At 44.9% G+C, this 26,518-nt stretch overlaps 1 protein-coding gene across 3 annotated transcripts in view; it reads right to left on the bottom strand.

Moving 5' to 3' along the window:
* Positions 1–26,518, bottom strand: part of WASHC1 (WASH complex subunit 1) — a 99,639-nt gene that overhangs the window by 56,162 nt on the left and 16,959 nt on the right. The window contains exon 1 of one of the 3 annotated variants that reach the window (XM_074939216.1): positions 18,499–18,588. The exons of 1 other annotated variant lie outside the window; for it this stretch is intronic. Coding sequence is in view for 1 of the 2 variants with exons in the window: in XM_074939207.1 (XP_074795308.1) it covers positions 9,787–9,793 (7 nt within the window). In the remaining variant the exon portion in view is untranslated. Of the gene's footprint in view, positions 1–9,786; positions 9,907–18,498; positions 18,589–26,518 lie in introns of those variants that run through there. One more of the 3 variants, XM_074939207.1, reaches the window with a different exon arrangement.

Raw genomic sequence — 26,518 nt, 5'->3', positions numbered from 1 at the left:
AGCTATGCCATGATAGCGCCTGCAGTGTAGACATGGCCATCCCAGCTTTCAGCAGTCACCTGACACCTCCTGTCTTTATCCTGCATCGCAGCCTCCGTTGTGTTTCACATCTCCACCTTGGTTGGCAGGTGTTAAGAGATAATGCCCAGTCAGAGTTTGGTCATTGGTTCTTCTATTCATATGTGCTGATTCCATTCAGTTCTTGATAGCATTTTTGGATCCAAGCCAGACTAGCGTATGTAACACACATCCATCCCTAGTTTCCCTGTTCCAGAGGAAGAAATTAACCCATTCACTACTAGTGAGTAGCAATATAAAGTGAGTAGGTAAACTGAGTCACACATATTTTTCATAAAAATTCTCCACAACTCTTGACCCTTTATCAACAGACTGAGGAGGATCACTCCACACCAGTGATCTAGGGAACTTCAAGCATCCTCCTAATCTGGGATGCATCACTCTCACAGATCTTGGAAGACAGGCCAGTCCTTGCTTACAGACAGCCCCCCAACCTGAAGCAAATACTCACCAGCAACCACACACCACACAACAGAACCACTAACCCAGGAACCTATCCTTGCAACAAAGCCCGTTGCCAACTGTGTCCACATATCTATTCAGGGGACACCATCATAGGGCCTAATCACATCAGCCACACTATCAGAGGCTCATTCACCTGCACATCTACCAATGTGATATATGCCATCATGTGCCAGCAATGCCCCTCTGCCATGTACATTGGTCAAGCTGGACAGTCTCTACGTAAAAGAATAAATGGACACAAATCAGACGTCAAGAGTTATAACATTCAAAAACCAGTTGGAAAACACTTCAATCTCTCTGGTCACTTGATTACAGACCTAAAAGTCACAATTCTTCAACAAAAAAACTTCAAAACCAGACTCCAACGAGAGACTGCTGAATTGGAATTAATTTGCAAACTGGATACAATTAACTTAGGCTTGAATAGAGACTGGGAGTGGATGGGTCATTACACAAAGTAAAACTATTTCCCCATGTTTATCTCCCCCCCACCCCTTTCCGTAGACATTCTTGTCAACTGCCCACCTTGATTATCACTACAAAAGGTCCCCCTCCCCCACCCCGCTCTCCTGCTGGTAATAGCTCATCTTAAGTGATCACTCTCTTGTTACAGTGTGTATGGTAACACCCATCGTTTCATGTTCTCTATGTATATAAATCTCCCCACTGTATTTGCCACTGAATGCATCCGATGAAGTGAGCTGTAGCTCACGAAAGCTTATGCTCAAATAAATTTGTTAGTCTCTAAGGTGCCACAAGTACTCCTTTTCTTTTAGGTTCCTCTCAGTTGAGCTAAAACACAAATGTCATCAATACGTGCCAAGACAAATTTCCCCCCAGTAGCTGTTCTACCACGCATTTTCAAGATTTACAGTACACATTCCATTAGAATCATATGGTTTTCATAAAACAGTACAGAGCAGTTTCAACTCTGTGCCATATAACTTCCCCATTAAATCACACTAGCACAATAAACATGGAGGAGTTCTCATGCACCCTTGTGGCACATTTGCCACCCTGAAACTTTTGGATTTGGAACTGCGATCAAGTCTTGCCACTACCTCCTCCCATTCATCATCTGGGAAGCAAGGGGGGAGGCAAACCCACATTCCTCAAGGCATCAGCCATCTTGGGGAGGCAGTACGGCCCAGTAGCTAGGCACTGGACTAGTACTCAGGAGACCCGAGTTCTAATCCCAAAGCGGCTACTAGCTTGTTGGGTTACGGTGGGCAAGTCACTTTCCTGCTCTCTGCCTCAATTTCCCATCTGTAAAATGGGGATAATGATACTGACTACTTTGAAAAGTGCTTTGAGATTTACTGATGAAAAGTGCTGCACAAAAGGTAGGTATTATTGCTGAACAAGTACATTTCCTGTAACTGAAATGATTATCTTGAGGGGTAAGGGAGGGAATAATAAGAAACAGGATTCAATTGGATTGATTTGGCATCAAAAGATTAAACTCATCCTATTGTCACAGATGCGAATGGATGGATTCTGGGAAGGGGTAGGCGAAAAAGGTAAATATCGAAGGAAGAGACTTACAGAATTTACAGAACTGTGCTTCAATCATACCCGCTCTGTCAGTGAAGATGGCCCCCACAGCCACCCCTGTCTCACAGCAGATACTCCTCTTCTTTATAGGGTCCTTCCATTCTTTTACTAGAGAATTGTATTTTCAAGAGACTCCTTTTCAACTCTTGCTCTCACCCAAGAAAAGCTTAAGACCCATTTTCGTTTGCAGTGTTGTCGTAGCCATGTTGGTCTCATATAGGTGGCAAGTTTAAAACACACAAAAGGAAGTTTTTTTCACACAATGCACAGTCAAGCTGTGGAACTCCTTACCGGAGGATGTTGTGAAGGCCAAGACTATAACAGGGTTCAAAAAAGAACTAGATAAGTTCCTGAAGGATAGGTCCATCAATGGCTATTAGCCAGGATAGGCAGGGATGGTGTTTGCCAGAAGCTGGGGATGGGTGACGGGGTGGATCACTTGATGATTACGTGTTCTGTTCATTCCCTCTGGGGCACCTGGCATTGGCCACTGTCGGAAGACAGGATCCTGGGCTAGATGGGCCTTTGGTCTGACTCAGTATGGCCATTCTTATGTTCTTAGGATATTAGAGAGACAGGTGGGTAAGACCTGAAGAAGAGCTCTGCATAGCTCAAAAGCTTGTCTCTTTCACCAACAGAAGCTGGTCCAATAAGAGACATTACCTCACCCATCTTGTCTTTCTAAGACCCCTTTTAAACATTCTCAATGTCCAGATCTAGCCTCCCCTTCCCTTCATTTGACTGCCCAGTTGAGGCCATTTCATCTGTGTCCGTTCCCACTTAGGCCTAGGATACGTCCAAGTTCCTGTTCAATCTGACTTGCCTTTGACACCATTTAAATGTGATAAATTGTCTTAACTATCTGAGTCTCCATGAGGATTCCAGCTGTCCTGCTGCTGCAGCGCCAGCAAGCTCATACAGCTGGCTTTGATTCAGCAGGGTTCAAAGCTCCTCAGTTTTAATACCATCACATACAAACAATATATTTCTCTGAAAATACAGCATCTCCCTGAAATAAAACAGCTGGTCATTTCTTCCAACCCACTGGGCAGGCAATAATGTTCTGCTATTGTCATCAGCTTCAGTCTTCTGCTTAGTGATCTTGCCCTCCCTTATCTTCCCCCCCCCCCGACCCCATTATCACCACATTTCCCTCTCACCCAAATACTTCCAATATCCCACTTCCATCCTTTCCTCAGACCCACTAGATCTTCCCTGCATTTTCCCCAATACAAAAATTCATGCATATCACAATACTTTCCCCCTGTCCCTACCCCTGTATTACTAGGGCTTAATAGATGATATTTAGCACAGTCAGCTATTCAGTCTGATCATGCCGAATCCATTAGACCCAAATCCATTAGACCCAACCCGCCAGCTTTGTATATGCGGCAGCAAAGGGGATGCTCGTGCTTCTTATAGACAATGTGGCAGCAGCTGGGACTCTCTGAGATAATACACATATAAATACTAGAAAGGGGGAACTTATTCAGTACTTCCAATGTTAGCTAGCAGGAAGACCCCAACAGACTAATACAGACTAACACGGCTGCTACTCTGAAACCTGTCATTATGCAAGGCACTGCATTTAGCCGTATGGAGTGGAAATCCATCAACTGCATGAAAAAACTTGTACAGATACAGACAGACAGACATCTTCCTCTCCAAATGCAAACAGATGGACATCGTACCAAAAGGACTGAAGGCAAAAAATCCATTACAATCTACATACCACACAGACTATGCTGACAGCTTGTGCCACACGCTCTCAAAGAAACTGCAGAACCACCTGATCAACATCCTCTACAGCAAACAGGGAAAGATTAAGAATGAGCTCTCAAAACTGGATACTCTCATAAAAAACCAACCTTCCACACAAACTTCCTCGTGGCTGGACTTTACTAAAACTAGACAAGCCATTTACAACACACACTTTGCTTCTCTACAAAAGAAAAAGGACACTAAACTTTCTAAACTACTACATGCCACAAGGGGCCACAGCAATGGTTCCCTCAACCCACCCAGCAATATTGTTAATCTATCCAACTATACTCTTAGCCCAGCAGAAGAATCTGTCCTATCTCGGGGCCTCTCCTTCTGCCCCTCCACCCCCACGAACATGATACAGTTCTGTGGTGACCTAGAATCCTATTTTCAACGTCTCCGACTCAAGGAATATTTCCAACACACCTCTGAACAACATACTAACCCACAGGAACCCTCCTACCAACACTACAAAAAGAAGGATTCTGGGTGGACTCCTCCTGAAGGTCAAAACAACAGACTGGACTTCTACATAGAGTGCTTCCGCCAACATGCATGGGCTGAAATTGTGGAAAAGCAGCATCACTTACCCCACAACCTCAGCCATGCAGAACACAATGCCATCCACAGCCTCAGAAACAACTCTGACATCATAATCAAAAAGGCTGACAAAGGAGGTGCTGTTGTCATTATGAATAGGTCGGAATGTGAACAAGAGGCTGCTCGGCAGCTCTCCAACACCACTTTCTACAAGCCATTACCCTCTGATCCCACTGAGGGTTACCAAAAGAAACTACACCATTTGCTCAAGAAACTCCCTGAAAAAGCACAAGATCAAATCCGCACAGACATACCCCTGGAACCCCGACCTGGGATATTCTATCTACTACCCAAGATCCATAAACCTGGAAATCCTGGGCGCCCCATCATCTCAGGCATTGGCACCCTGACAGCAGGATTGTCTGGCTATGTAGACTCCCTCCTCAGGCCCTACGCTACCAGTACTCCCAGCTACCTTCAAGACACCACTGACTTCCTGAGGAAACTACAATCCATCGGTGATCTTCCTGAAAATACCATCCTGGCCACTATGGATGTAGAAGCCCTCTACACCAACATTCCACATAAAGATGGACTACAAGCCATCAGGAACACTATCCCCGATAATGTCACGGCAAACCTGGTGGCTGAACTTTGTGACTTTGTCCTCACCCATAACTATTTCACATTTGGAGACAATGTATACCTTCAAATCAGCAGCACTGCTATGGGTACCCGCATGGCCCCACAGTATGCCAACATTTTTATGGCTGACTTAGAACAACGCTTCCTCAGCTCTCGTACAACCGCATTTGCTCCAACCCCTCAGACAGAGACAAACACCTACAAGATCTCTATCAAGCATTCTTACAACTACAATACCCACCTACTGAAGTGAAGAAACAGATTGACAGAGCCAGAACAGTACCCAGAAGTCACCTACTACAGGATAGGCCTAACAAAGAAAATAACAGAACGCCACGAGCCATCACCTTCAGCCCCCAACTAAAACCTCTCCAACGCATCATCAAGGATCTACAACCTATCCTGAAGGACGACCCATCACTCTCACAAATCTTGGGAGACAGGCCAGTCCTTGCCTACAGACAGCCCCCCAACCTGAAGCAAATACTCACGAGCAACTACATACCACACAACAGAACCACTAACCCAGGAACCTATCCTTCCAACAAAGCCCGTTGCCAACTGTGTCCACATATCTATTCAGGGGACACCATCATAGGGCCTAATAACATCAGCCACACTATCAGAGGCTCATTCACCTACACATCTACCAATGTGATATATGCCATCATGTGCAAGCAATGCCCCTCTGCCATGTACATTGGTCAAACTGGACAGTCTCTATGTAAAAGAATAAATGGACACAAATCAGATGTCAAGAATTATAACACTCATAAACCAGTTGGGGAACACTTCAATCTCTCTGGTCACGCGATTACAGACATGAAAGTTGCGATATTACAACAGAAAAACTTCAAAACCAGACTCCAGCGAGAAACTGCTGAATTGGAATTCATTTGCAAATTGGATACAATTAACTTAGGCTTGAATAGAGACTGGGAGTGGCTAAGTCATTATGCAGGGTAACCTATTTCCCCTTATTTTTTCCTACCCCTCCCCCCCCCCTTCCTCAGACATTCTTGTTAAACCCTGGATTTATGCTGGAAATGGCCCACCTTGATTATCATACACATTGTAAGGAGAGTGATCACTTTAGATAAGCTATTACCAGCAGGAGAGTGGGGTGGGGGGAGAGAAAACCTTTTGAAGTGATAAACAGCCATTTTTTCATGGTCTGTGTGTATAAAAATATCCTCACTGCATTTTTCACTTTTATGCATCCGATGAAGTGAGCTGTAGCTCACAAAAGCTTATGCTCAAATAAATTGGTTAGTCTCTAAAGTGCCACAAGTACTCCTTTTCTTTTTGCGAATACAGACTAACACGGCTGCTACTCTGAAACCAACAGGGTGGCTTGCTGTCCTATTTTTACCCCAGCTTTTTGTTGCCTGGAAATCAATAATCTAGAAAATAAACTGCAGGTTGGACTGCTTTTTGGCAGAGGTTATCTCAGGAAGAGGTCAGAGAGAGTGGAGATTAAAAACAGCAGAAATTGCTTTCAAGTGATAAACTATTCCCTTCAAACTCAGACACTATGGCCACAGGATACAGCATATCATTCCATCTCGGAGCAACTTCTCTCAAGACACAGTTCTCCTCCTCTTCTCCTGCCCACTATCTTTAATCTTCTGAAAGTGCCTGCCTTGCTCTTTCCGGTTTATTTTAATATTATTTCTCCCAGCTGTGTTCTTCACCCTCTCTCCTACAATTCAGGCAGAGTGTGCAGTGTCTGCAGTAACTCAGCACTATGATAGTCCAGCAACCACACTGCAGCGTAATTCCCTCGTGATTATCTGCTTGCAGTTTTCCTGCCATAGAATTCTGGGAGTCAGGAAGTCAGGGCAGCACTTTTTATCTGAAGGGATGAAAATTACCTCAGCAGAATGGAGTTTTGACGCTAAGTAACAAAGGAGAGATGAAGACAATGCTCGCATTCCAAGTTGTTCTGGAGCTACATGCACAGGTATTTATCTGCCAGGACTCCCTTAGAAACCGTGAAGGAACAGCCATGTCATGAGAACAGGGCTTGGAAAAAACTCATTTACTCACCACTAGCAAGTGGGAAGCTTTCCCAGGTGATCTTAAGCTCCTTCATTATCAATTCAGTGTAATTTAAGGTTGTTTATTTAATAATTACATTCCTGACCATCATGGGTGTCTAGATAGCATTCCAAACCTGAAGTGAGCATAACCCGCTGCAGTGTTCTCCTGAGTCTCCAGACAGTTCCACGAAATCTATCACTGCTCATAATTTTCCCAATCAGAGTGAAACTAAAACACTTAGCTAGACAGTTTAACTGCTGCTTTTTAAAATCTTATGGGCATCAATGGAAGCGACAAGAATCATGTCAATTTCACTCTTGCCACTTGGAAAACTTGGCTGTTAAAAGGCTGATGTTATTGCCACTGGACCGCCCTAGTAGTTCTTCCTCCTGCTCCTCCATTTCATATTTGCCTCTGGATAGTAAGTGTTTGGTAATTGTTTCCAAGCCCTGCGTGAGAGCAACAAACATTAAGACTCTTTAAGTGAAGGGCCATTTCATACAGTGTTCCTTGAGGCTCAAAAATAGGCACAGCATTCTCTGCTCAGCATCTGTCCTGATCAGAGTGACATCTTTTAAACTCAGGGTATTGCAGACCCAGCCTCTAGGAAATTTCCATGTCTGAGATTTGTTCTTAGGTGATGGGGAGAAACTTTGGCAACCCTATCACCACCAAAGCTGTAACAACCCAGCGCTGACATAATATTCCAGGTTTGACAGGGTAAGGGGCATAAGGCCCACCCAGAACCAAGCCTCATATATATAAGGAAACTTGGTTGGAGTAAAAAAATGGGAGGGAGGGATTTCCCAGATTGTCAAAATTGTTCCTTCCCCACCCCCCCTCCAAGTTTTGAATTTTAAACAACATTTTTAAATTTGGCCAATTAAAATTGGTTAAATATTAAGTCTCTCTCCCTCTTTAGCAAGACAACGTTTGAGAGAGCATATTCATAAAGCACCAGGACTCCATCATCACTATCACAGTTCACAAATTTCCAACCCCAAAGTACTGTGGGAAAGTCAGGACACCTATTCCTGTACTTCTGACAGGTACACTGTAGCAGCTACTGTTAAAGTTCCAATTTAAGCCAGTCCAGTGGCCTAGAAATTGCTATTCTACACCATCATGAAAGCTCTCCAGTTTAAAGTCCTCGCCCCTGGGCAGGCATGAGCTGGAAATAGTTCTCTAATTTACAGAATGTTTTTCTCATGGATAGAAATGCAGGACTGGAAGGGACTTCAACAGGTCATCTAGTTCAGTCCCCTGCACCTATTATCTAGACCATCCCGGACAGGTGTTGCCTAAACAGTTCTTAAAGACCTCCAATGATGGTGATTCCACAGCCTCCCTAGGTAATTTGTTCCAGTGCTTAGCCACCTTTACAGTTAGGAAGTTTTTTCTTAATGTCCAACCTAAATCTCCCTGGCTTCAATTTAAGCCCATTGCTTCTTGTCCTGTCCTCAGTGGTTATGGGGAACGCTATCACCCTCCTCTTTGTACCAATCGTTTATGTACTTGAAGACTTATGTCCCCGAGACTTTTGTTTCCAGACAAAACAAACACAATTTTTGCAATCTTCCCTCCTAAGTCATGTTTTCTAAATCTTTAATCAATTTTGTTGCTCTCTCTGGACTTTCTCCAGTTTGTCCACATCTTTCCTGAAGTGGGATGACCAGAACCAGGCACAATGTTCTAGTTGAGGCCTTATCAGTGCTGAGTAGAGTGGATGAATTACCTCTCGTGTCTTGCTTAAAGCACTCCTGCTAATACATCCCAGAATGACGTTTGTTTTTTTTTTGCAACAGTATTACACTGTTGACTCATTTAGTTTGTGATCCACTATGACCCCCACATCGTTTTGTGCAGTACTCCTTCCTAGGTAGTCATTTTGTATTTGTGCAATTGATTTTTTCCTTCCCAAGAGGAGTACTTTGCATTATTCCTTATTGAATTTCATCCTGTTTATTTCAGACCATTGCTCCAGTTTGTCCAGATCATTTCGAATTCCAATTCTGCCCTCTAAAGCACTTGCAACCCCTCCCAGCTTGGTATAAAGTTTGTGGATGATAAGTGTATTCTCTATGCCATTATCCAAATCATTTATGAAGACATTGAATAGAATCGGACCCAGGAAAGATCCCTGCAAGACTCCATTCAATATACCCTTTCAGCTGGATTGTGAACCGTTGATAACTATTCTAAGTACAGTTCTACAACCAGTGGTTTACCCATGTTATAGTAGATTCATCTAGGCTATATTTCCCTAGTTTCCTTATGAGAGGGTCATCTGAGACAGTATCAAAAGCCTTACTGAAGTCAAGGTATAGCACATCTACTGCTTCCCCCTCCTCATCCACAAGCCTTGTTGCCCCATCAAAGCTTTTTATAGCAAAAGAAATAGAAATAACCAGCAAAGAAGAACCCTATTTTTAAAAAAAGTGAATGCTCTACTTGAATTTTAAACAATATGGAACACCAGTCAGACCAATTGTTACCCTGGGTTTTCAGAACCCCCAACAGGGGCAACTTAACTATTTCACTCCAGGTGGTGTAAGGAATAAATCAACTGAAACACAGCACTTCTCTGTCTGATCAAGGAGTAATGCAAGTAAGCATGCTCTTGTCTAAAACTGCAGTATATTAGATTTAAGCACACACAAACATAAGCAATAGGTTTAGAACAGCCCGGATATTTACCTAACATCTGGAACGGCACTGAGTAATTAACAGCAGGTTGGCAGTGGCCAGTTGCTTACCCACAGGGGAGAAAGGGTGTCAGGAAAAAACTCTCTCAAGATGGCTTCAGAGGACTGCTCCAAAGTACACTCTATTAGCTAATCTTTTATAACTAGCTTCTACAAAACACATAGGTCATAATGACCCCTACTGGATGACTTTTCTAACTTTCAATAAATTTAATATTAGAGGCGTCTAGACAAGGTTTTCCAACCACCAAGGTTTTCAGACTCAGTTGCTTACGTGTTTGTCCCCTCCTTCCATTCTGATTAGCAGAAACTGCCAGCTAGATATCACCTTGCTTCTGAAAGCCTGTCTCCAAATTAAACCTTCATTAAGCGGTGTTCTATTTCATTACTTCATGGCGGCTGAATGCACATAATATGGTTGGCAATTAGCTTGATCACATTCAGGAGTATATACACCCCTCAAATCCAGGGCGACACAATGTCCTGTGGGAAAGTTGGGTTCCACACATAAGGAGCACACCTTTTGTCTGGCAGGAATGCTCTCGAGTCAGGAGTTAGGGATGTAACAGCCTTTTATTATTAGGTTCCATCTTATTATCTCCCAGGAGGCCAGGGAAGAATTGTTTCATCCAGTCAAATATTAAAATGTTTCGAGCGAAAGAGCTCCCAGTACTTCCCACTGAATACCTGCAGTCCCTCCCCAAACATCTCACAGAGACAGAGTGTGTAAAGGGCTGATCCTCCTGCCCTGAAGTCAGTCTCTTCTCCCATGACTTATTTTCCCCACATCATTTAAATTGATCCTTAAGTGATGTCAAGACACTTGCAACTGTAGAAAGAACTGTATCTGTGATGGTAGATTGAGGAAGAGCACAAGTAAACAGGGCCCAACATGCTAAGAAACAGACTTCCTTTATTTTCTGTTCTTATATAAGAGCTCAGATTGGTTATGCTTGGAAGCAGCAAGACAGAGAGCAGACCATATCTGTCGTTCTGCCAAAGGCTTTGGAGCAGCAGTAGAGCAGAACAGATTTGATGTGACTAGGGAAATTGGTCGACAAATGTAAAGTAACACAAAAGAGCCAAAACAATCAATCAGAGGAAATAAGAAGCCAACAGAAACAAATTAGTGCAGGCAACAGGCTTTGAAATAGGAAACTGCCAGGCACAGGACAAGGAAGAAACAAAGGATTCTGGGATACAGCAGGAAAACAAGCCTGAGGAAATTCCAGTGATATCACAAGATCCTGTGATCAGCCTCATGGAGTGGTCTGCTAAGTGTGTGTCATTCAAGAGGAGATGCTGCAGAAGTAGCAGCAGATGATACAAGACAAGAAAGCAGAGTTAAAAAAAAAAAATCATCCCCAAGAATGCCATGTACAAGCCTCACAGACAGTCAACATGCAGTGCAGTCTGGAGTACAAGGGCATGGAGGGGATTTAACAAGGTGTGTAGAACAAAGGATTATTGCCATTCCTGAGAAGTATTTATGACCCTAATTCAGCAGAGATGGTGAGTCAGGGAGCGCACTACAGTGACAACACCACTTCCATGTAGAAGTACCAACCAGGTAATTGTATGAGCACAAGGCTATAGGGATCTGCAGTGAAAAGAGGTCACTCGTGGGGAAAACAGGGTTTGGAGGGAGGATGTGGCACCAATGTAGAACAAGCTTCAGAGTCACCATTCAATGGCCAACACTATAAACTTCTCATTTTCAGTCCCTGACCCCCTCCTACCCTAGTGACAGAGCCCTCAGTCTGTTCAGCTAGTGCCACTGGCATTACCGTTACCTGATTCTTTTGGTGGAACAAGTGAGAGATCTTTAAAGATAAGTATCCACCAGCACTCTCTCTTATCTATAGACCTTACATAGATCTGTAGACCGTACAAAGTTGTGGTCAGCTCTCATCATCTCATGTCTCGGTTAGTGCAACATCCTCCTCTCTGGCCTTGACAAATGCAATCTTGGCCCATTGATATCCATTCAGAATGCTGCTGCAAAAGATCAAAGTGTTGGGCTAGGGAATTGAGCATGTCACCCCCTCTTTGTCATGCCACTTTGAGCACATCACTCCCTTCCTTGGCTCCCTCTTCTCTATCATGTCATACATAAGCTATTTGTCTCCACTTTCAAGACCCTTCATGACCTATCCCCACCCACCCTATCACATCTCATTCAGTAGCAAAAGATCAGCTTCCACTTCCAACTTCTCCATGATTCCAGCCTCCATTACCCGCTTGTTTGAAAATCTAACATGCACCTTTATGCTTTCTCCCATGCTGCCTCCACAGGCTTGGGAGGAGCTCCCCATAAACATCCTCAAAACTCAGCCATTATCCTTCTTTAAATACCTTCTTAAAACTCTCCTTTGTCATGAGGCCTACAAAAAAAGATTAACAACAGCTAGGCTACTGGTGTACTAAGACCACTGCCTGTCACACTACCAAATAGCATCTCATTGTTTCCTTGTGCTCCCCCTTTGTCTGTACACATCTGTTGTATCATCTTAGACTACAAGCTCTTTGGGGCAGGGACTGTTTTGTTTTGTGTTTGGTGTTCTGGTCCATGCCTGGGATTCCTAGATGTTATGATAATACAAATAAATAAGAAAAGCACCACATTTAAGATGGAAGCACTGACAGATTGGTGGGGTGGGCATTTCTGTCTTGACAGAGCAGTCCCAGGGAACACATAGATTTAATAATGTTGCCATTTTAGCTCTTTCCACTTTCTAAATGAGACAAGTTCATCAACCAAATATAATTAAACAAACACATCAAGGAACCCCCACACATCCTTCCCAAATCATGACAGCCTAACCAGAGCAGAAAGAGGGGAGTGGCAAAACAGCAGAACAAGGAAGACTGAAATGCAGAAAATTTCCCAAGGGAGACATCAAAGTAAGTTTGCTTCCAGACCTTGCATCAGGCAGAGGAAGTGGTATCTGTTCTGTTCACAGTAAACTCAGTACTCTAGGAAGACTGGATGCCTCAGAAAATTGGCAATAGACAGGGAGCCTTTCACCTTTAGGTTTCAGAGTAGCAGCCGTGTTAGTCTGTATTCGCAAAAAGGAGTACTTGTGGCACCTTAGAGACTAACCAATTTATTTGAGCATAAGTTTTCATGAGCTACAGCTCACTTCATCGGATGCATAAAGTGGAAAGTACAGTGAGCAGATTTTATATATACACACAGACCATGAAAAAATATACATTGTAAGGAGAGTGATCACTTAAGATGAGCTATTACCAGCAGGAGAGTGGGGTGGGGGGAGAGAAAACCTTTTGAAGTGATAATCAAGGTGGGTCATTTCCAGCACATTTCCAGGAGTTACCAAGAACGTGGGGGGGGGGGGGGGGAATAAACAAGGGGAAATAGTTTCACTTAGTATAATGACTTAACCACTCCCAGTCTCTATTCAAGACTAAATTAATTGTATCCAATTTGCAAATTAATTCCAATTCAGCAGTCTCTCATTGGAGTCTGTTTTCGAAGTTTTTTTGTTGAAGGATACTCACTTTGAGATCAGAAATCGAGTGACCAGAGAGACTGAAGTGTTCTCCAACTGGTTTCTGAATGTTATAATTCTTGACATCTGATTTGTGTCCATTTATTTGTCAAGACCTGGAAAAAACGTACTTTTCCATAGGGTGAGGCCCCCGCTTCTAGTGGTGGAAGCATATCTGCAATGCTCTTCGAGAGATGACAGTCACCTCTTTTTGGCAGGAAAGACCATGGCTCAATCACTGATCAGTTCAACATTTCATGATGTGATTTTACAATGGGGCTAAGTTTTTCACTCAGTATTAAAGTAAATATATGTGCCCACCACTGCTGATGTGGCCTCAATAACAACCTTTTACAGAGCAGTTATTATGCCTGTCAGCAGCCTCTCTCAGTATACACAGGTAAATGTAATGCCACTGCAACAGTATTACTGTTGGCTGACTCATTCTTTATTTTCAACACAGAAGAATTTTATTAGAATGAATGCATTTATCACAATAGCATGTGTTTATTTTGAAAACATTACCCATGAATTTATTTGACAAATAATTGCATCTCCACAGTGCAAGAGAAGCATCTATTTTAGTCACTGGTTAGTAATATTACTTTAAGCATACCAATGTACAATTTAAATCCAAAATTTTGTACTTTTAAAAAACAGAGCTCTCTCTGGAACATTAACAAATGGATTCTAATGCACTGCTGAAATATGAGTCTTCCACAAGCAGGTGGCTTTCTTTGCATTAGTTGCTGGTTCAACAGCAACTACTTGATATTCAGATGAATAATTTTTTGAGAAGATTATTCATCACAACTTTACTACAAACAATCAGCTGATGTCCTGGGTAATGATGACTGAACCAGTTTCACAAGCTATCTCCCTCCCCCCCGACACACACACTGCAGCCTTTGCTTGTAGAGTATTCCTCACTACGTATTTCAAATGGCAGCAATTCTTTCTCCATCAGTACGGAGTAACTAAAGCAGGGGCTTTCCTATGTGTACACAAACTACATCATCATGATTACACAGCAGCTTTCCTCATTCAGGGATTCTTTAGACATTCTCCATGTCCCATATACAAACTGCAGTTCAAAGCCTTATAGAACTGCATTGCTTCCACTGCAGGGTTTGAACAATACAGTCCACAGCTGTGGAGATCAGAATAAGGGCCGGAACAAAGCCTGTTCCAAACCTGTCATCCCATCAAAACAGATACTATTATACATCAGTATGAAACTCATATGTTATCAAGCCCCTCTTTCTAAGGCTTAAATTGGTCACAGATCTGTCATTACTAGGAACAATTGCATTTGTTTGCAACATATTTTTAAATCTCAGAGTGGTTCTTTAATACACTTACAATGTCCTGTCAGCAGCTATTTACTTGCCTCAGACCTGACTCAGATACTTTTTTTTAATAGTTCTGTGACTCCAAAGTGATTCAGTCCACTTTAAGCCTTGCCTCCTTCCACAAGTAAGCTTTATTTCTGTGAATGGGATGGTGCTGCCTAGTGACAGAGGATGTGGAAAAAGCTAATGTGCTCAATGCTTTTTTTGCCTCTGTCTTCACTAACAAGGACAGCTCCCAGACTGCTGCGCTGGGCATCGCAACATGGGGAGTAGATGGCCAGCCCTCTGTGGAGAAAGAGGTGGTTAGGGACTATTTAGAAAAGCTGGACGTGCACAAGTCCATGGGGCCAGACGAGTTGCATCCGAGAGTGCTAAAGGAATTGGCGGATGTGATTGCAGAGCCATTGGCCATTATCTTTGAAAACTCGTGGCGAACGGGGGAAGTCCCGGATGACTGGAAAAAGGCTAATGTAGTGCCAATCTTTAAAAAAGGGAAGAAGGAGGATCCTGGGAACTACAGGCCAGTCAGCCTCACCTCAGTCCCCGGAAAAATCATGGAGCAGGTCCTCAGGGAATCAATCCTGAAGCACTTACACGAGAGTAAAGTGATCAGGAACAGTCAGCATGGATTCACCAAGGGAAGGTCATGCCTGACTAATCTAATCGCCTTCTATGATGAGATTACTGATTCTGTGGATGAAGGGAAAGCAGTGGATGTATTGTTTCTTGACTTTAGCAAAGCTTTTGACACGGTCTCCCACAGTATTCTTGTCAGCAAGTTAAAGAAGTATGGGCTGGATGAATGTACTATAAGGTGGGTAGAAAGTTGGCTAGATTGTCGGGCTCAACGGGTAGTGATCAATGGCTCCATGTCTAGTTGGCAGCCGGTGTCAAGTGGAGTGCCCCAGGGGTCGGTCCTGGGGCCGGTTTTGTTCAATATCTTCATAAATGATCTGGAGGATGGTGTGGATTGCACTCTTAGCAAATTTGCGGATGATACTAAACTGGGAGGAGTGGTAGATACGTTGGAGGGCAGAGATAGGATACAGAGGGACCTAGACAAATTGGAGGATTGGGCCAAAAGAAACCTGATGAGGTTCAATAAGGATAAGTGCAGGGTCCTGCACTTAGGACAGAAGAACCCAATGCACAGCTACAGACTAGGGACCGAATGGCTAGGCAGCAGTTCTGTGGAAAAGGACCTAGGGGTTACAGTGGACGAGAAGCTGGATATGAGTCAGCAGTGTGCCCTTGTTGCCAAGAAGGCCAATGGCATTTTGGGATGTATAAGTAGGGGCATAGCGAGCAGATCGAGGGACGTGATCGTTCCCCTCTATTCGACATTGGTGAGGCCTCATCTGGAGTACTGTGTCCAGTTTTGGGCCCCACACTACAAGAAGGATGTGGATAAATTGGAGAGAGTCCAGCGAAGGGCAACAAAAATGATTAGGGGTCTGGAACACATGACTTATGAGGAGAGGCTGAGGGAACTGGGATTGTTTAGTCTGAAGAAGAGAAGAATGAGGGGGGATTTGATAGCTGCTTTCAACTACCTGAGAGGTGGTTCCAAAGAGGATGGTTCTAGACTATTCTCAGTGGTAGAAGATGACTGGACAAGGAGTAATGGTCTCAAGTTGCAGTGGGGGAGGTTTAGGTTGGATATTAGGAAAAACTTTTTCACTAGGAGGGTGGTGAAACACTGGAATGCGTTACCTAGGGAGGTGGTAGAATCTCCTTCCTTAGAAGTTTTTAAGGTCAGGCTTGACAAAGCCCTGGCTGGGATGATTTAATTGGGGATTGGTCCTGCTTTGAGCAGGGGGTTGGACTAGATGACCTCCTGAGGTCCCTTCCCACCCTGATATTCTATGATTCTATGATTCTGGGGAGAGGCCAAAAATCTTCTAATTCAGTGGTATCTAATATCAGGTCCATTTGAGGTACTGATTCAGATTCTGCAGAATGCAAACTCTTTTAAAGTAAATTTCTAGGGTTGTGAAGAGAGTCTTTAAAATGCAAACCAAGCATTAACAGATACAAAACTGAAGTAAACTTGCCTTCCTGTATCTGCAACAGCCTGAAGCAACTCAGAGATGTAAGCATTCATAGCAATGTGATGCTAACTCTCAGAAGTCATTAATCATATTTCCAAAAATTACCAAAAATGTGTGCACAAGTCTGATAACTACCAAATTACCAAATAATCAATAAACAAAAAAATAATAGCGGCCCCATGAGTGCCTGGCATACATAGAATCATAGGACTGGAAGAGACCTCAAAGGTCATCTAGTCCAGTCCCCTGCACTCATGGTAGGACTAAGTATTATCTAGACCATTCCTGACAGGTGTTTGTCTAACCTGCTCTTAAAAATCCCCAATGATGAAGATTCCATAACCTCCTAGGCAATTGATTCCAGTGCTTAACCACCCTGACAGTTAAGAAGTTTTTCCTATTGTCCAACCTAAACCTCACTTGCTGCAATTTAAGCCTGTTGCTTCTTGTCCTACCCTTGGAGGTTAAGAAGAACAATTTTTCTCCCTCCTCCTTGTAACAAGCTTTTATGTACTTGAAAACTGTTATGTCCCCTTTCAGTCTTCTCTTTTCCAGAAGAAACAAAACCAATTTTTTCAATCTTCCCTTATAGGTCATTTTTTTCTAGACCTTTAATCATTTTTGTTGCTCTTATTTAGACTTTCTCCAATTTGTCCACATCTTTCCTGAAATGTAGCACCCAGAACTGGACACAATACTCCAGCTGAATCAGCGCAGAGTAGAGCGGAAGAATTACTTCTCATGTCTTGCTTACAACACTCCTGCTAATACATCCCAGAATGAGGTTTGCTTTTTTTAGAACAGTGTGGTACACTGTTGACTCATATTTAGCTTATGGTCCACTATGACTCCCAGATCCCTTTCTGCAGTACTCCTTCCTAGGCAGTCATTTCCCATTATGTATGTGTGCAACTGACTGTTCCTTCCTAAGTGGAGTACTTTGCATTTGTCCTTATTGAATTTCATCCTATTTACTTCAGACGATTTCTCCAGTTTGTCCAGATCATTCTGAATTTTAATCCTAACCTCCAAAGCACTTGCAACCCCTCCCAGCTTGGTATCGTCCGCAAACTTTGTAAGTGTACTCTCTATGCTGTTATCTAAATCATTGATGAAGATATTGAATAGAACCAGACCCAAAATTATAAATGTAAAAGTATATGTACACATGCATATATACAATCATCCAAGCTTTGCCACTGAGCAATGATGAATATACTAGTAATGTCCATAACTAGCAGTTTTATTTTTACAAAATTGTCATTCTACCTTTGATCGCTGTATAAAACCCAGAATCTGCAGATCTACCATGCACCAAAGGTAAAATATGCACCTATTTTTTGTTGCTCCAACTCGTGACTCATAGTAACTATATAATTAAGCCATTTCCCCAGAATGCTGCGACAACCCCTTACTTTACTATTACGTGCCCAATGCCCGCCAGCAACAACTGCACCATCGCAGCAAGGCACATACAGAACACAGAGAGAGAGAGAGAGCGCGCGCGATGTGGGACTGCAGGCAACACTCAAAAGTCCGACCAATATGTCCCAGTGAGAGGTCATCCCGGACCCCATTCCCTTCCCTCCCAGCCCAGGCTCCCCCTACAAGCTTCAGGTACATCAGGTGAACACGGGTGCAGTTGCTGAGACACCCCCCCGCCCGGCCCCAGAGACCCGCCCCCCCCCGGCCTCCAAAAACGCCAGTCCGGGGGTGACCTGGACACTGAGGTCCCCCAAGCCCCCCGGGGACCCATCTAGCGGCAGCCCCCGTGGCTCTGACCCCTCACCTGCCGCGAGCGGGACACGCCCCCTAAACACCTCGGCCGCAACGGCAACAACGGCGCCCCTCCGACCCTCACCCACTTCCGCCCCTACAACGGGTCACTTCCGCTCCCGCTGAACACCACTTCCGCCCCTACTCTGCCCCACTCCCGTTAGGTCCTAGTGCCCGGCCGGGCTGGGACCAGCAGCCAGGAGGCTGACAGGGGGGAAGGGGACAAAGGGGGGCGATTGTCCTGGGGCCCGGCTTAGGGGTCCCCAAAACGCCTGTAACCTTCGGTGTCAATAAAGTGACGGGGGCGGCGGGAGGCAAACGACGTACCCGGGCCCCGAGTGTCTCTGCACAGGCCTGGCAGCGCTGGGGGGGGAGCGGGGCAGAGGGGTCCCAGAGCTCACGCACCCCCCTTTCCCCCAGGCCTGGCCTGAAGCCCCAGCCGGCCGGGAGCAAGTGCAGAACGGGCACCGTGCACGGGCCTCGCCCAGCCCTGGGAGCCCCCCGCGCCCCCACGCAGCCAGACCCCCAGCTGGGGAAGGGGCCTGTCACTTGGACACGAATTGGTGGCTCGGTGTCACGCAGCCCGACCCCGTGGCCCTGGATCCACACAATCAATAGTGCCAGTGGTTGGAGGGGAAGCGGAGACTTCGCCATGCAGTGCTTAAAGTCCCCAGGGCTGCTGCTCCCAGCGTATGGGAACCCCCTCAGACACACTTTTTTCAGACCACCTTAAGCCCTGGCTCCCTGCTCCCCAGCCCCAACGTGCCCCAGCGCAGCTATCACACTGGCTTTGGGGATACTGCTGCCGCATGTCGCATGACAGAGGTTCTCAACCGCCGCCATAGCCTGAGCCCATCTTACAACAGAACATAGTTCAGGGCCTCCCTTCTCTGATATAATCATAAAGAAAGGGAAGCTGATCACATTCCCCCTGGACCTGATCCTGGCCCACAAAAAGAGAAGTGAACATATGACTTAAAGGAAGGTCACAAAACAAACGTTCCACTGTCTCCTCTGCCTCTGTTTCCAGCTGCCTTTCTGCTTCTGCCTTTCTCAGATTTGGGGAACAGTGAACATCTGACTCACATGCACTTGTTCTCCCTCCAGTGCTTAGTTGAAGAACTGGGCAATGAAATACTGTTGTTGTTGTTTTAAATGGTGACTATTTGCTGGAACTTTTTGAATCAGTTCTTGGTTCTGCTTATGCCTCTTTTGCGTTCTCTTTCTGCAAACACCCAAGCAAACAACTTTACTAGCACAAATATTCATGGAAAGTGAACTTCAAAGTGGTGTGCAAAAATATTAATCAAACCCAAAATTTAATTGTGCATGTACAAGTCATCAGGCCAAAAGTATATGCATGCCCATCCACTCAAGTGTCAGAAACAATGCCAGGGGACTTATTTGATCAGTTACAACTTAACACAATGTGAATAGCAAATATCAAGTATTGAATGCTCACACAGAACTATTTGTGATTGATACATAGAGTTAAAAACAGCACAAAAATATAGGCACATAATTCAAACTAAATACATACAAATACAAATACACATACAAATACATACAAGATCTGCTCATGCATATTCAACTGGGGGGGATGCTAAATTCATTAGATAAAATACCAATTGCAAATTATTCACTTGGCTATGCTCATTTGCTGTGGGATCCAAAGTTATGAACACTTGTTGCAGGTTAAGGTAGAGAGTGATATCAAACTGGTTGGAATTCTAAAGCAAATTAGCAGCAACATAACATTTTGGGAGCTCACAAGGAGAGTGAGCACAGTGCTGGCCCATGTGAAGTCTTAATGAAGGGACCAGATCATCAAGTTGTTTAGCATTTAAAGTGTACCATTAAATCAAGGAGGTAGAAAACAAGGTGAAAATTTCTGTCAGAAGAGGAAGTTGTGAGGAATATAAAGCCTGCCGCCAATACAACACTGAGAATGAAAGCATTAAGACCTAGCTGAGTCTGAGCAAGGAGCGTGTGTGGGTGTCAGGACCTGTCAGAAACAGAATATGGGAACGGATGTAGAAGCAGCAATCCAATCTATTCTGATCCATTTTTATTTATATACTGCTGATGGAAAGCCCTTCAAGTGCTTTGCAATTACTCAGATAAAAATCCAATTCAATACACTCAGAAAATTCAAATTAAAGAAAGAGGAGGTGGGTGCAAGGCTGGGCCAGCCCCACTGAGAATGAAAGAAGGTAGAGAGAGATTTCAGAGTAGCAGCCATGTTAGTCTGTATTCGCAAAAAGAAAAGGCATCCGATGAAGTGAGCTGTAGCTCACGAAAGCTTATGCTCAAATAAATTGTGTAGTCTCTAAGGTGCCACAAGTACTCCTTTTCTTTTTGGTAGAGAGAGAGCTACTGCAGGCAGATGGCACACAGAAATAATAGAACTAGGTAGATAAGAAGAAGACCATGAGAACCCCAGTAAGGCACTGGGAGGAAAGAGAGAAAGATTAGACAGCAGGAGAGCAACAAGAATAGACTGGGGCCCAGCTAAGAACTGGTATCAGGATGGCAATGGGACTGGCCAGAATCTCAATAAGAAAGTGGTTGCAAGTGGGAGGGAAGTAATAATATTCTGAGCTCCAGTAAGGCCTTGTCATATACCAAAAACACAGACCAAAAAAAACCTTTCCCCTGTAGTCTAGATAAGGCCTAAGGAAATGGGAGATGTGATTGTACTAAAGAATTTATAAAAATAATTTTGAGGCAAATTAGAAAAAGCAACTGTTTTACTATGTGTTTAATTAAACTACACAAGCAAGCTGACAGGGCTAGCCTCTGGCTTACTTCTCATCTCCACCCACACAATTATTCTGCAGATACTGAGTGACACCACTTTCAGCCAGTGAAACAGTGGATAAAAACCTATCCAGAACAATTTTCATTGGCTGATTAGTGCTTTTGATGACAGGACCCTCTTACATAGCGAGTACTGAAAGCTGATTAACCCAGGCATGGGCATCATTCTCCTTCCCAGTTCTCTGCATTGGCAAGTTTCAGCAAACAAATTCAAATCAGACAGTACAGATTTTCTTCCCCTGCTTAAGAGAATACTGCCCACTTTTCTATAGGTGAGGGAAGAAAATGTAGGGAGCCCCGTCTCCCTATGCAACCAACAGAACATGATCTCTAGGGTACAAAGAGATGGCCTCAGCTAATATGCCAAATCATTCATCCCTAAAGGGTCACTGTCTGCAGGGTAGGGAGGTTGTCTAGGCTGTTTGTCAGTCAGCTACTGAATACGTTGACAGGATCTGCATATGCTAGCAGGCAACAGCAGGAAAAGGCATACTCCTCCTGATCTGGGGAACTTAAATAGCACATAAGAGTGCATTGCAACCTTTCACTTTTAGCCATCGTGCCCTGTAGTGACAGGGGGTTATAGGCCCTCTTCCCCTGTCCTCACACCATGTGAGGTTACTTGAAGTAAGGGCAGGGTTTTGGCCTTAGTCTCTTTAACAAACAAAACTAGATGATTCTACTGTTTCTTCCTGTTGTCCTGATGCTTTGCATGGTATGGCCACAAACCAACTTCATTGTGCCCAAGTGTCTGATCTGTGCCAGTTCAGGGCATTTTAAATCTTTTCATGTTCCAAGCAGTATTTTCAAAGCCATTCTTCCTCTTATCTATCTATATCTAGCTATCTGTGTGCTTCTCTGTCTTGCTGGTATTCCATCACAGTAATATCTAAGCTCTTCTACAATGTCCACAGTTCCTGCATAAAGACAAATTTTCCCCATAGGCTGGATTTATTGCTGTTATCAACTCATCCTGATCACTCTCCTGTCATAACCTCAAACTCACATGCAAAAGGCAAGTCTTTTAGATTTGCAATAGATTTGACAGCTTTTCACGCAGGTTCAAGGAACTGTACCTTTCATCTAGGAGTTTTTACTTAGGTGGAAAAAAAATGGAGAATTGAGAACATGACGTTATTTTGTTCTTTCTGTTGCTGCAGCATCCTTTAGCAAGCAAAGACATTTTGTGTAAGTAATTCATGCCTCAGCTTCCTCACTTGAAAAGTGGAAATAATAATGGCTTTCCACCTTTATGATCTTCAGATGAAAAGCGCCATGTGCTATTATTCTACTTTACACTAGGATTTAATAACAGAAACCCCAGAACCTGAGAGAACATGTGCAAAGGGAAGGTGAGCAGAACTAGAGTGCTACCATGCATGTGTGTTTTGGGAGTTCTCTCAAGTTTCTTTTAGTTAGCTGAATAGCTCTTGCCAAACATTCAAGAGGAGCAGGCTGAGTCAATTTTGCACAGCATCAGGCCATAACCAGAAAACATACCAGATCTGATTCCAAACTTCCCTGTAGTTGAGGTTTTTCAGATCTGAGGTTTGGTTTGACCCATGATAAAGACCAGGCCTGGACACTGCAATTGAATCTGGAACTGAACTATCCTAACCTTCAGGGATGTTCAGACCCTAGGTTTTGGTTCAGGCTCAACTCTAGTTTTCCACTTGTGGTACAGAAGTAAAGACAGCTTGGAACAGATTGAGTTGCTGTTCCTATATCTGTTCCCTGTTCTGTTTCTGATGGCAGAAGCACTCTTTTTTAGTGCAAAATATTTCTCAGTATAGGCTCACACAACACTGGGATCACACCAAGCAACATGCACATTAGTCAGGAAACCAAGCAATATAATAGAAGGTGCTACCATTTTTTCCTATAACTCTAGTTGCTCATACATAACGTTCTGTATTGGTGCACACACTCTGAAGCAGAATTGTAACATGGGGCACAGCTGAGGCTACCACTCCCCCTCTCATCCCTCACCCTTCCCAACCCAGAACTATGATGCATCCTCCCTTCCCCCAGCCATGTGTCCTTGGGGAAAGAATCTGCAAGGGGAACCAGCTGGAGACTGAAGCTGGCATGGCAGAGCAGTTGCAGGAGCTTCTTACGGCACAGCCCACATGGGGAAACTGACCAGCAGGCACAGAGCGCCTGGCATTGCTGCTTTCCCCCTGACCCCTCAGCCCCCTAGGAGGGCATGGATGAATGTTGGAGGGGACGGGGGCAGCCAGGTGTTCTCTGCTAGCAAGTCAGTTTCCCCCTCATGGTCTGTGTAAGGGGAGGGCAGGAAAGCAGTGAACCAGGAGAGCCAGACACCTGAGCTGCTTCCCAAGCATCTGTGCAGTGTACAGCCCAGGTGAGTGACAGAGTGAATTACTCCTGGGGGAACTGGAATTCTGCACCTGGCTCAGCTGCTGGGGGTGGAGGGAATGGGATTTCCTCTTCCCCTGGAGCAACTGGAGCCCCGTCAGACCCACCCCCAGGAACCTCTCTGGCTGCAGGAAGCTCCTCACCCACATAGGCGCCTACTCGGTGGGTGTTCCAAGGCTGAAGCACCCATGGAAAAAAAACAGTGGATGCTCAGCACCCACCAGCAGCCCTGCCATTCAGCTCCTCCCCCTCCCTCTCAGTGCCTCCCGCTCGCCACGATCAGCTGTTCAGTGATGGCGCTGGGGGGAGGGGCCAGAGCAAGGGCAGGGCTCACTCAGGGGAGGGGGTGGGAAGAGGTGGGACGGGGGCAGAGTGGGGGCGGGAAGGGGTGGGAAGAGACGGGGTGGGAGTGGGGCCTTGGGGAAAGGGGTGGATTGGGGGCAGGGCCTGGGGTGGAGCCAGGGTTGAGAACCCCCTGGGAAATGAGGAAGCCAGCTCCTCTGTCAGCTCCTTTCCCCTGCTCCCTGCCCTCATCACTGCTCAGCTGCAGGGAGGAGGGGTCACTGTATGGGGAGCTTCCCCTCCCCCCCGTCCATCCAACCCCCTTGCATTCGGACCCCTCTACACAAACCCAGAACCTCCCCCACTTGAATCATCGTCCTGCAGAGTCTCACACCCTGCATCCAGAGCCCCCACACTGAGCCCATACCAAGCCCCACCCCTCCCACACCTGGATCCCCTGCTGAGCTTTACTTCCCCACCCGTTACACCCCCACCCCCCTCCCCCCAAATATAGAAGTCAAACTATACCTATGAGTGTCAGGGAATTGAACCATAGCTGGACAGGATAAAGGCCCCTAATATTACAGGGCAGGTGGTGACAATACCTCTTACTGGTCTGGGTGAGCCCCAAAACATCACAAACATCCCTGCCCATAGCAGTTTGGCTGTAGACTAATGCTTTTATTTTTGTAACAATGAATTCCTGGGGAATACGATAACAGAAGGAGGGATCAAACCCAAACTTCCTGCATAACAATGCAGAGTATTCCCACAGGGCTACAGGCAAGACATCAAACATGACATGTAAGGCCTTTCAAAATAAAATCTTATTAAAAGTATATCAAAACATTAACATTAGCCATTGCTCTAAGACAAAAGAAACAAGCTCAGAACAAGAAGTGTTCTAAGGTGGCCACCCAGCCAAGTTCTGACCAGACAAACTGCTGAGTTTTTAAAGTCAATACAGAATAAGGCATGCTCATATCAATAAGCCTCCGGCCTCCAAACATTCAGCCACTGCCCTTTCAGTTGCAACAGCCATTATTTATCCATTTCAGAGTACACTTATAAATCTTGGCTTGGTTTGTTTTCTTTCCAACATTTTGTCAAAAACTGATTGTAGCCATAAAACACATAAGTGCAATGGTGAAAGAAGGGAGCAATGAAGTTTGCGGTCATTGAAAACTTTAACCCACTAAGAATACTCTTGCTGACACTTTTAATAGATGGAAAACATGGAAGTTAAGAGACCTAACTTCTAGTATTGACTCTGCCACTGATTCACTGTAACTTGGGCCTGGTCTGCACTATGGGGTTAGGTCGAATTTAGCCGCGTTAGGTTGATTTAAAAATGACTGCATCCACACAACCAACCCAGTTCCATTGACCTAAAGGGCTCTTAAAATCAACTTCTGTACTCCTCCCTGACGAGGGAAGTGGTGCTAAAATGAACCTTGCTGGGTCGAATTTGGGGTAGTGCCAATGCAAATCAACAGTATTGGCCTCTGAGAGCTATCCCAGAGTGCTCCACTGTGACCGCTCTGGACAGCACTTTCAACTCCAATGCACTAGCCAGATACACAGGAAAAGCCTGGGAACTTTTAAATTTCATTTCCTGTTTGGTCAGCGTGGCGAGTTCAGCAGCACTCAGCAGCACAGGTGACTATGCAGTCCCAGAATCACAAACGAGCTCCAGCATGGACCGAATGGGAGACACTGGATCTGATCGCTGTATGGGGAGAAGAATCTGTGCAGGCAGAACTCCGATCCAAAAGAAGAAATGCAAATATATTTGCCAAAATCACAGAGGGCATGTTGGACAGAGGCTACACCAGGGACACACAGCAGTGCCGCATGAAAGTTAAGGAGCTCAGGCGAGCCTACCAAAAGACAAAGGAGGCAAAGGGTTGCTCCAGGTCAGAGCCCCAGACATGCTGCTTCTATGAATAGCTGCATGGCATTCTAGGGGGGGACGCTACCACTATCCTACCACTGTCCGCGGACACCTGCAAGGGGGGAGTCTCACGCCGCATGGAGGAGGATTTTGTGGAGGATGAAGAGGAGGAGAATGCGCAGCAGGCAAGCGGTGAATCCGTTCTCCCCAGCAGCCAGGATCTTTTCATCACCCTGGAGCCAATACCCTCCCAAGGCCAGATCCCCGACCCTGAAGCCGGAGAAGGTACCTCTGGTGAGTGCACATTTGTGACTACAGTACAGGATTTAAAAGCAATAGTGTTCATGGTCACCTGGTTGAAATAGGGGAATTTTTGTAAGGGAACAGTAAAAGGGCCCTGTTCATGCTGGGCTGTTTGCGCTTGGTTAAAAGGGATCATCCCAGAGAATAGCCACGCGTTGTGGGGGAGGGCTGAAGGGATCATCCCGGAGAATAGCCACGCGGTGGGGTGGTGGTATGTGTGTGCTGCACATCTACCCAAATACTGCAGCCCCTCCTTTTAAATGTGAAACCCAACCCATTCCTTGCTCTGGGAAAGGGGGGTGCTGCAGTTTGAAAACATTCCCACATGTTATGAAGGTGTAAGAAGCCAACCCAA

Source organism: Natator depressus, chromosome 1 (assembly GCF_965152275.1).
Source record: "Natator depressus isolate rNatDep1 chromosome 1, rNatDep2.hap1, whole genome shotgun sequence".
NCBI classification, from domain to species: domain Eukaryota; kingdom Metazoa; phylum Chordata; order Testudines; family Cheloniidae; genus Natator; species Natator depressus.
The sequence above is the reverse complement of the archived record's forward strand: the minus strand, read 5'-3'. Positions and strand labels throughout refer to the sequence as shown.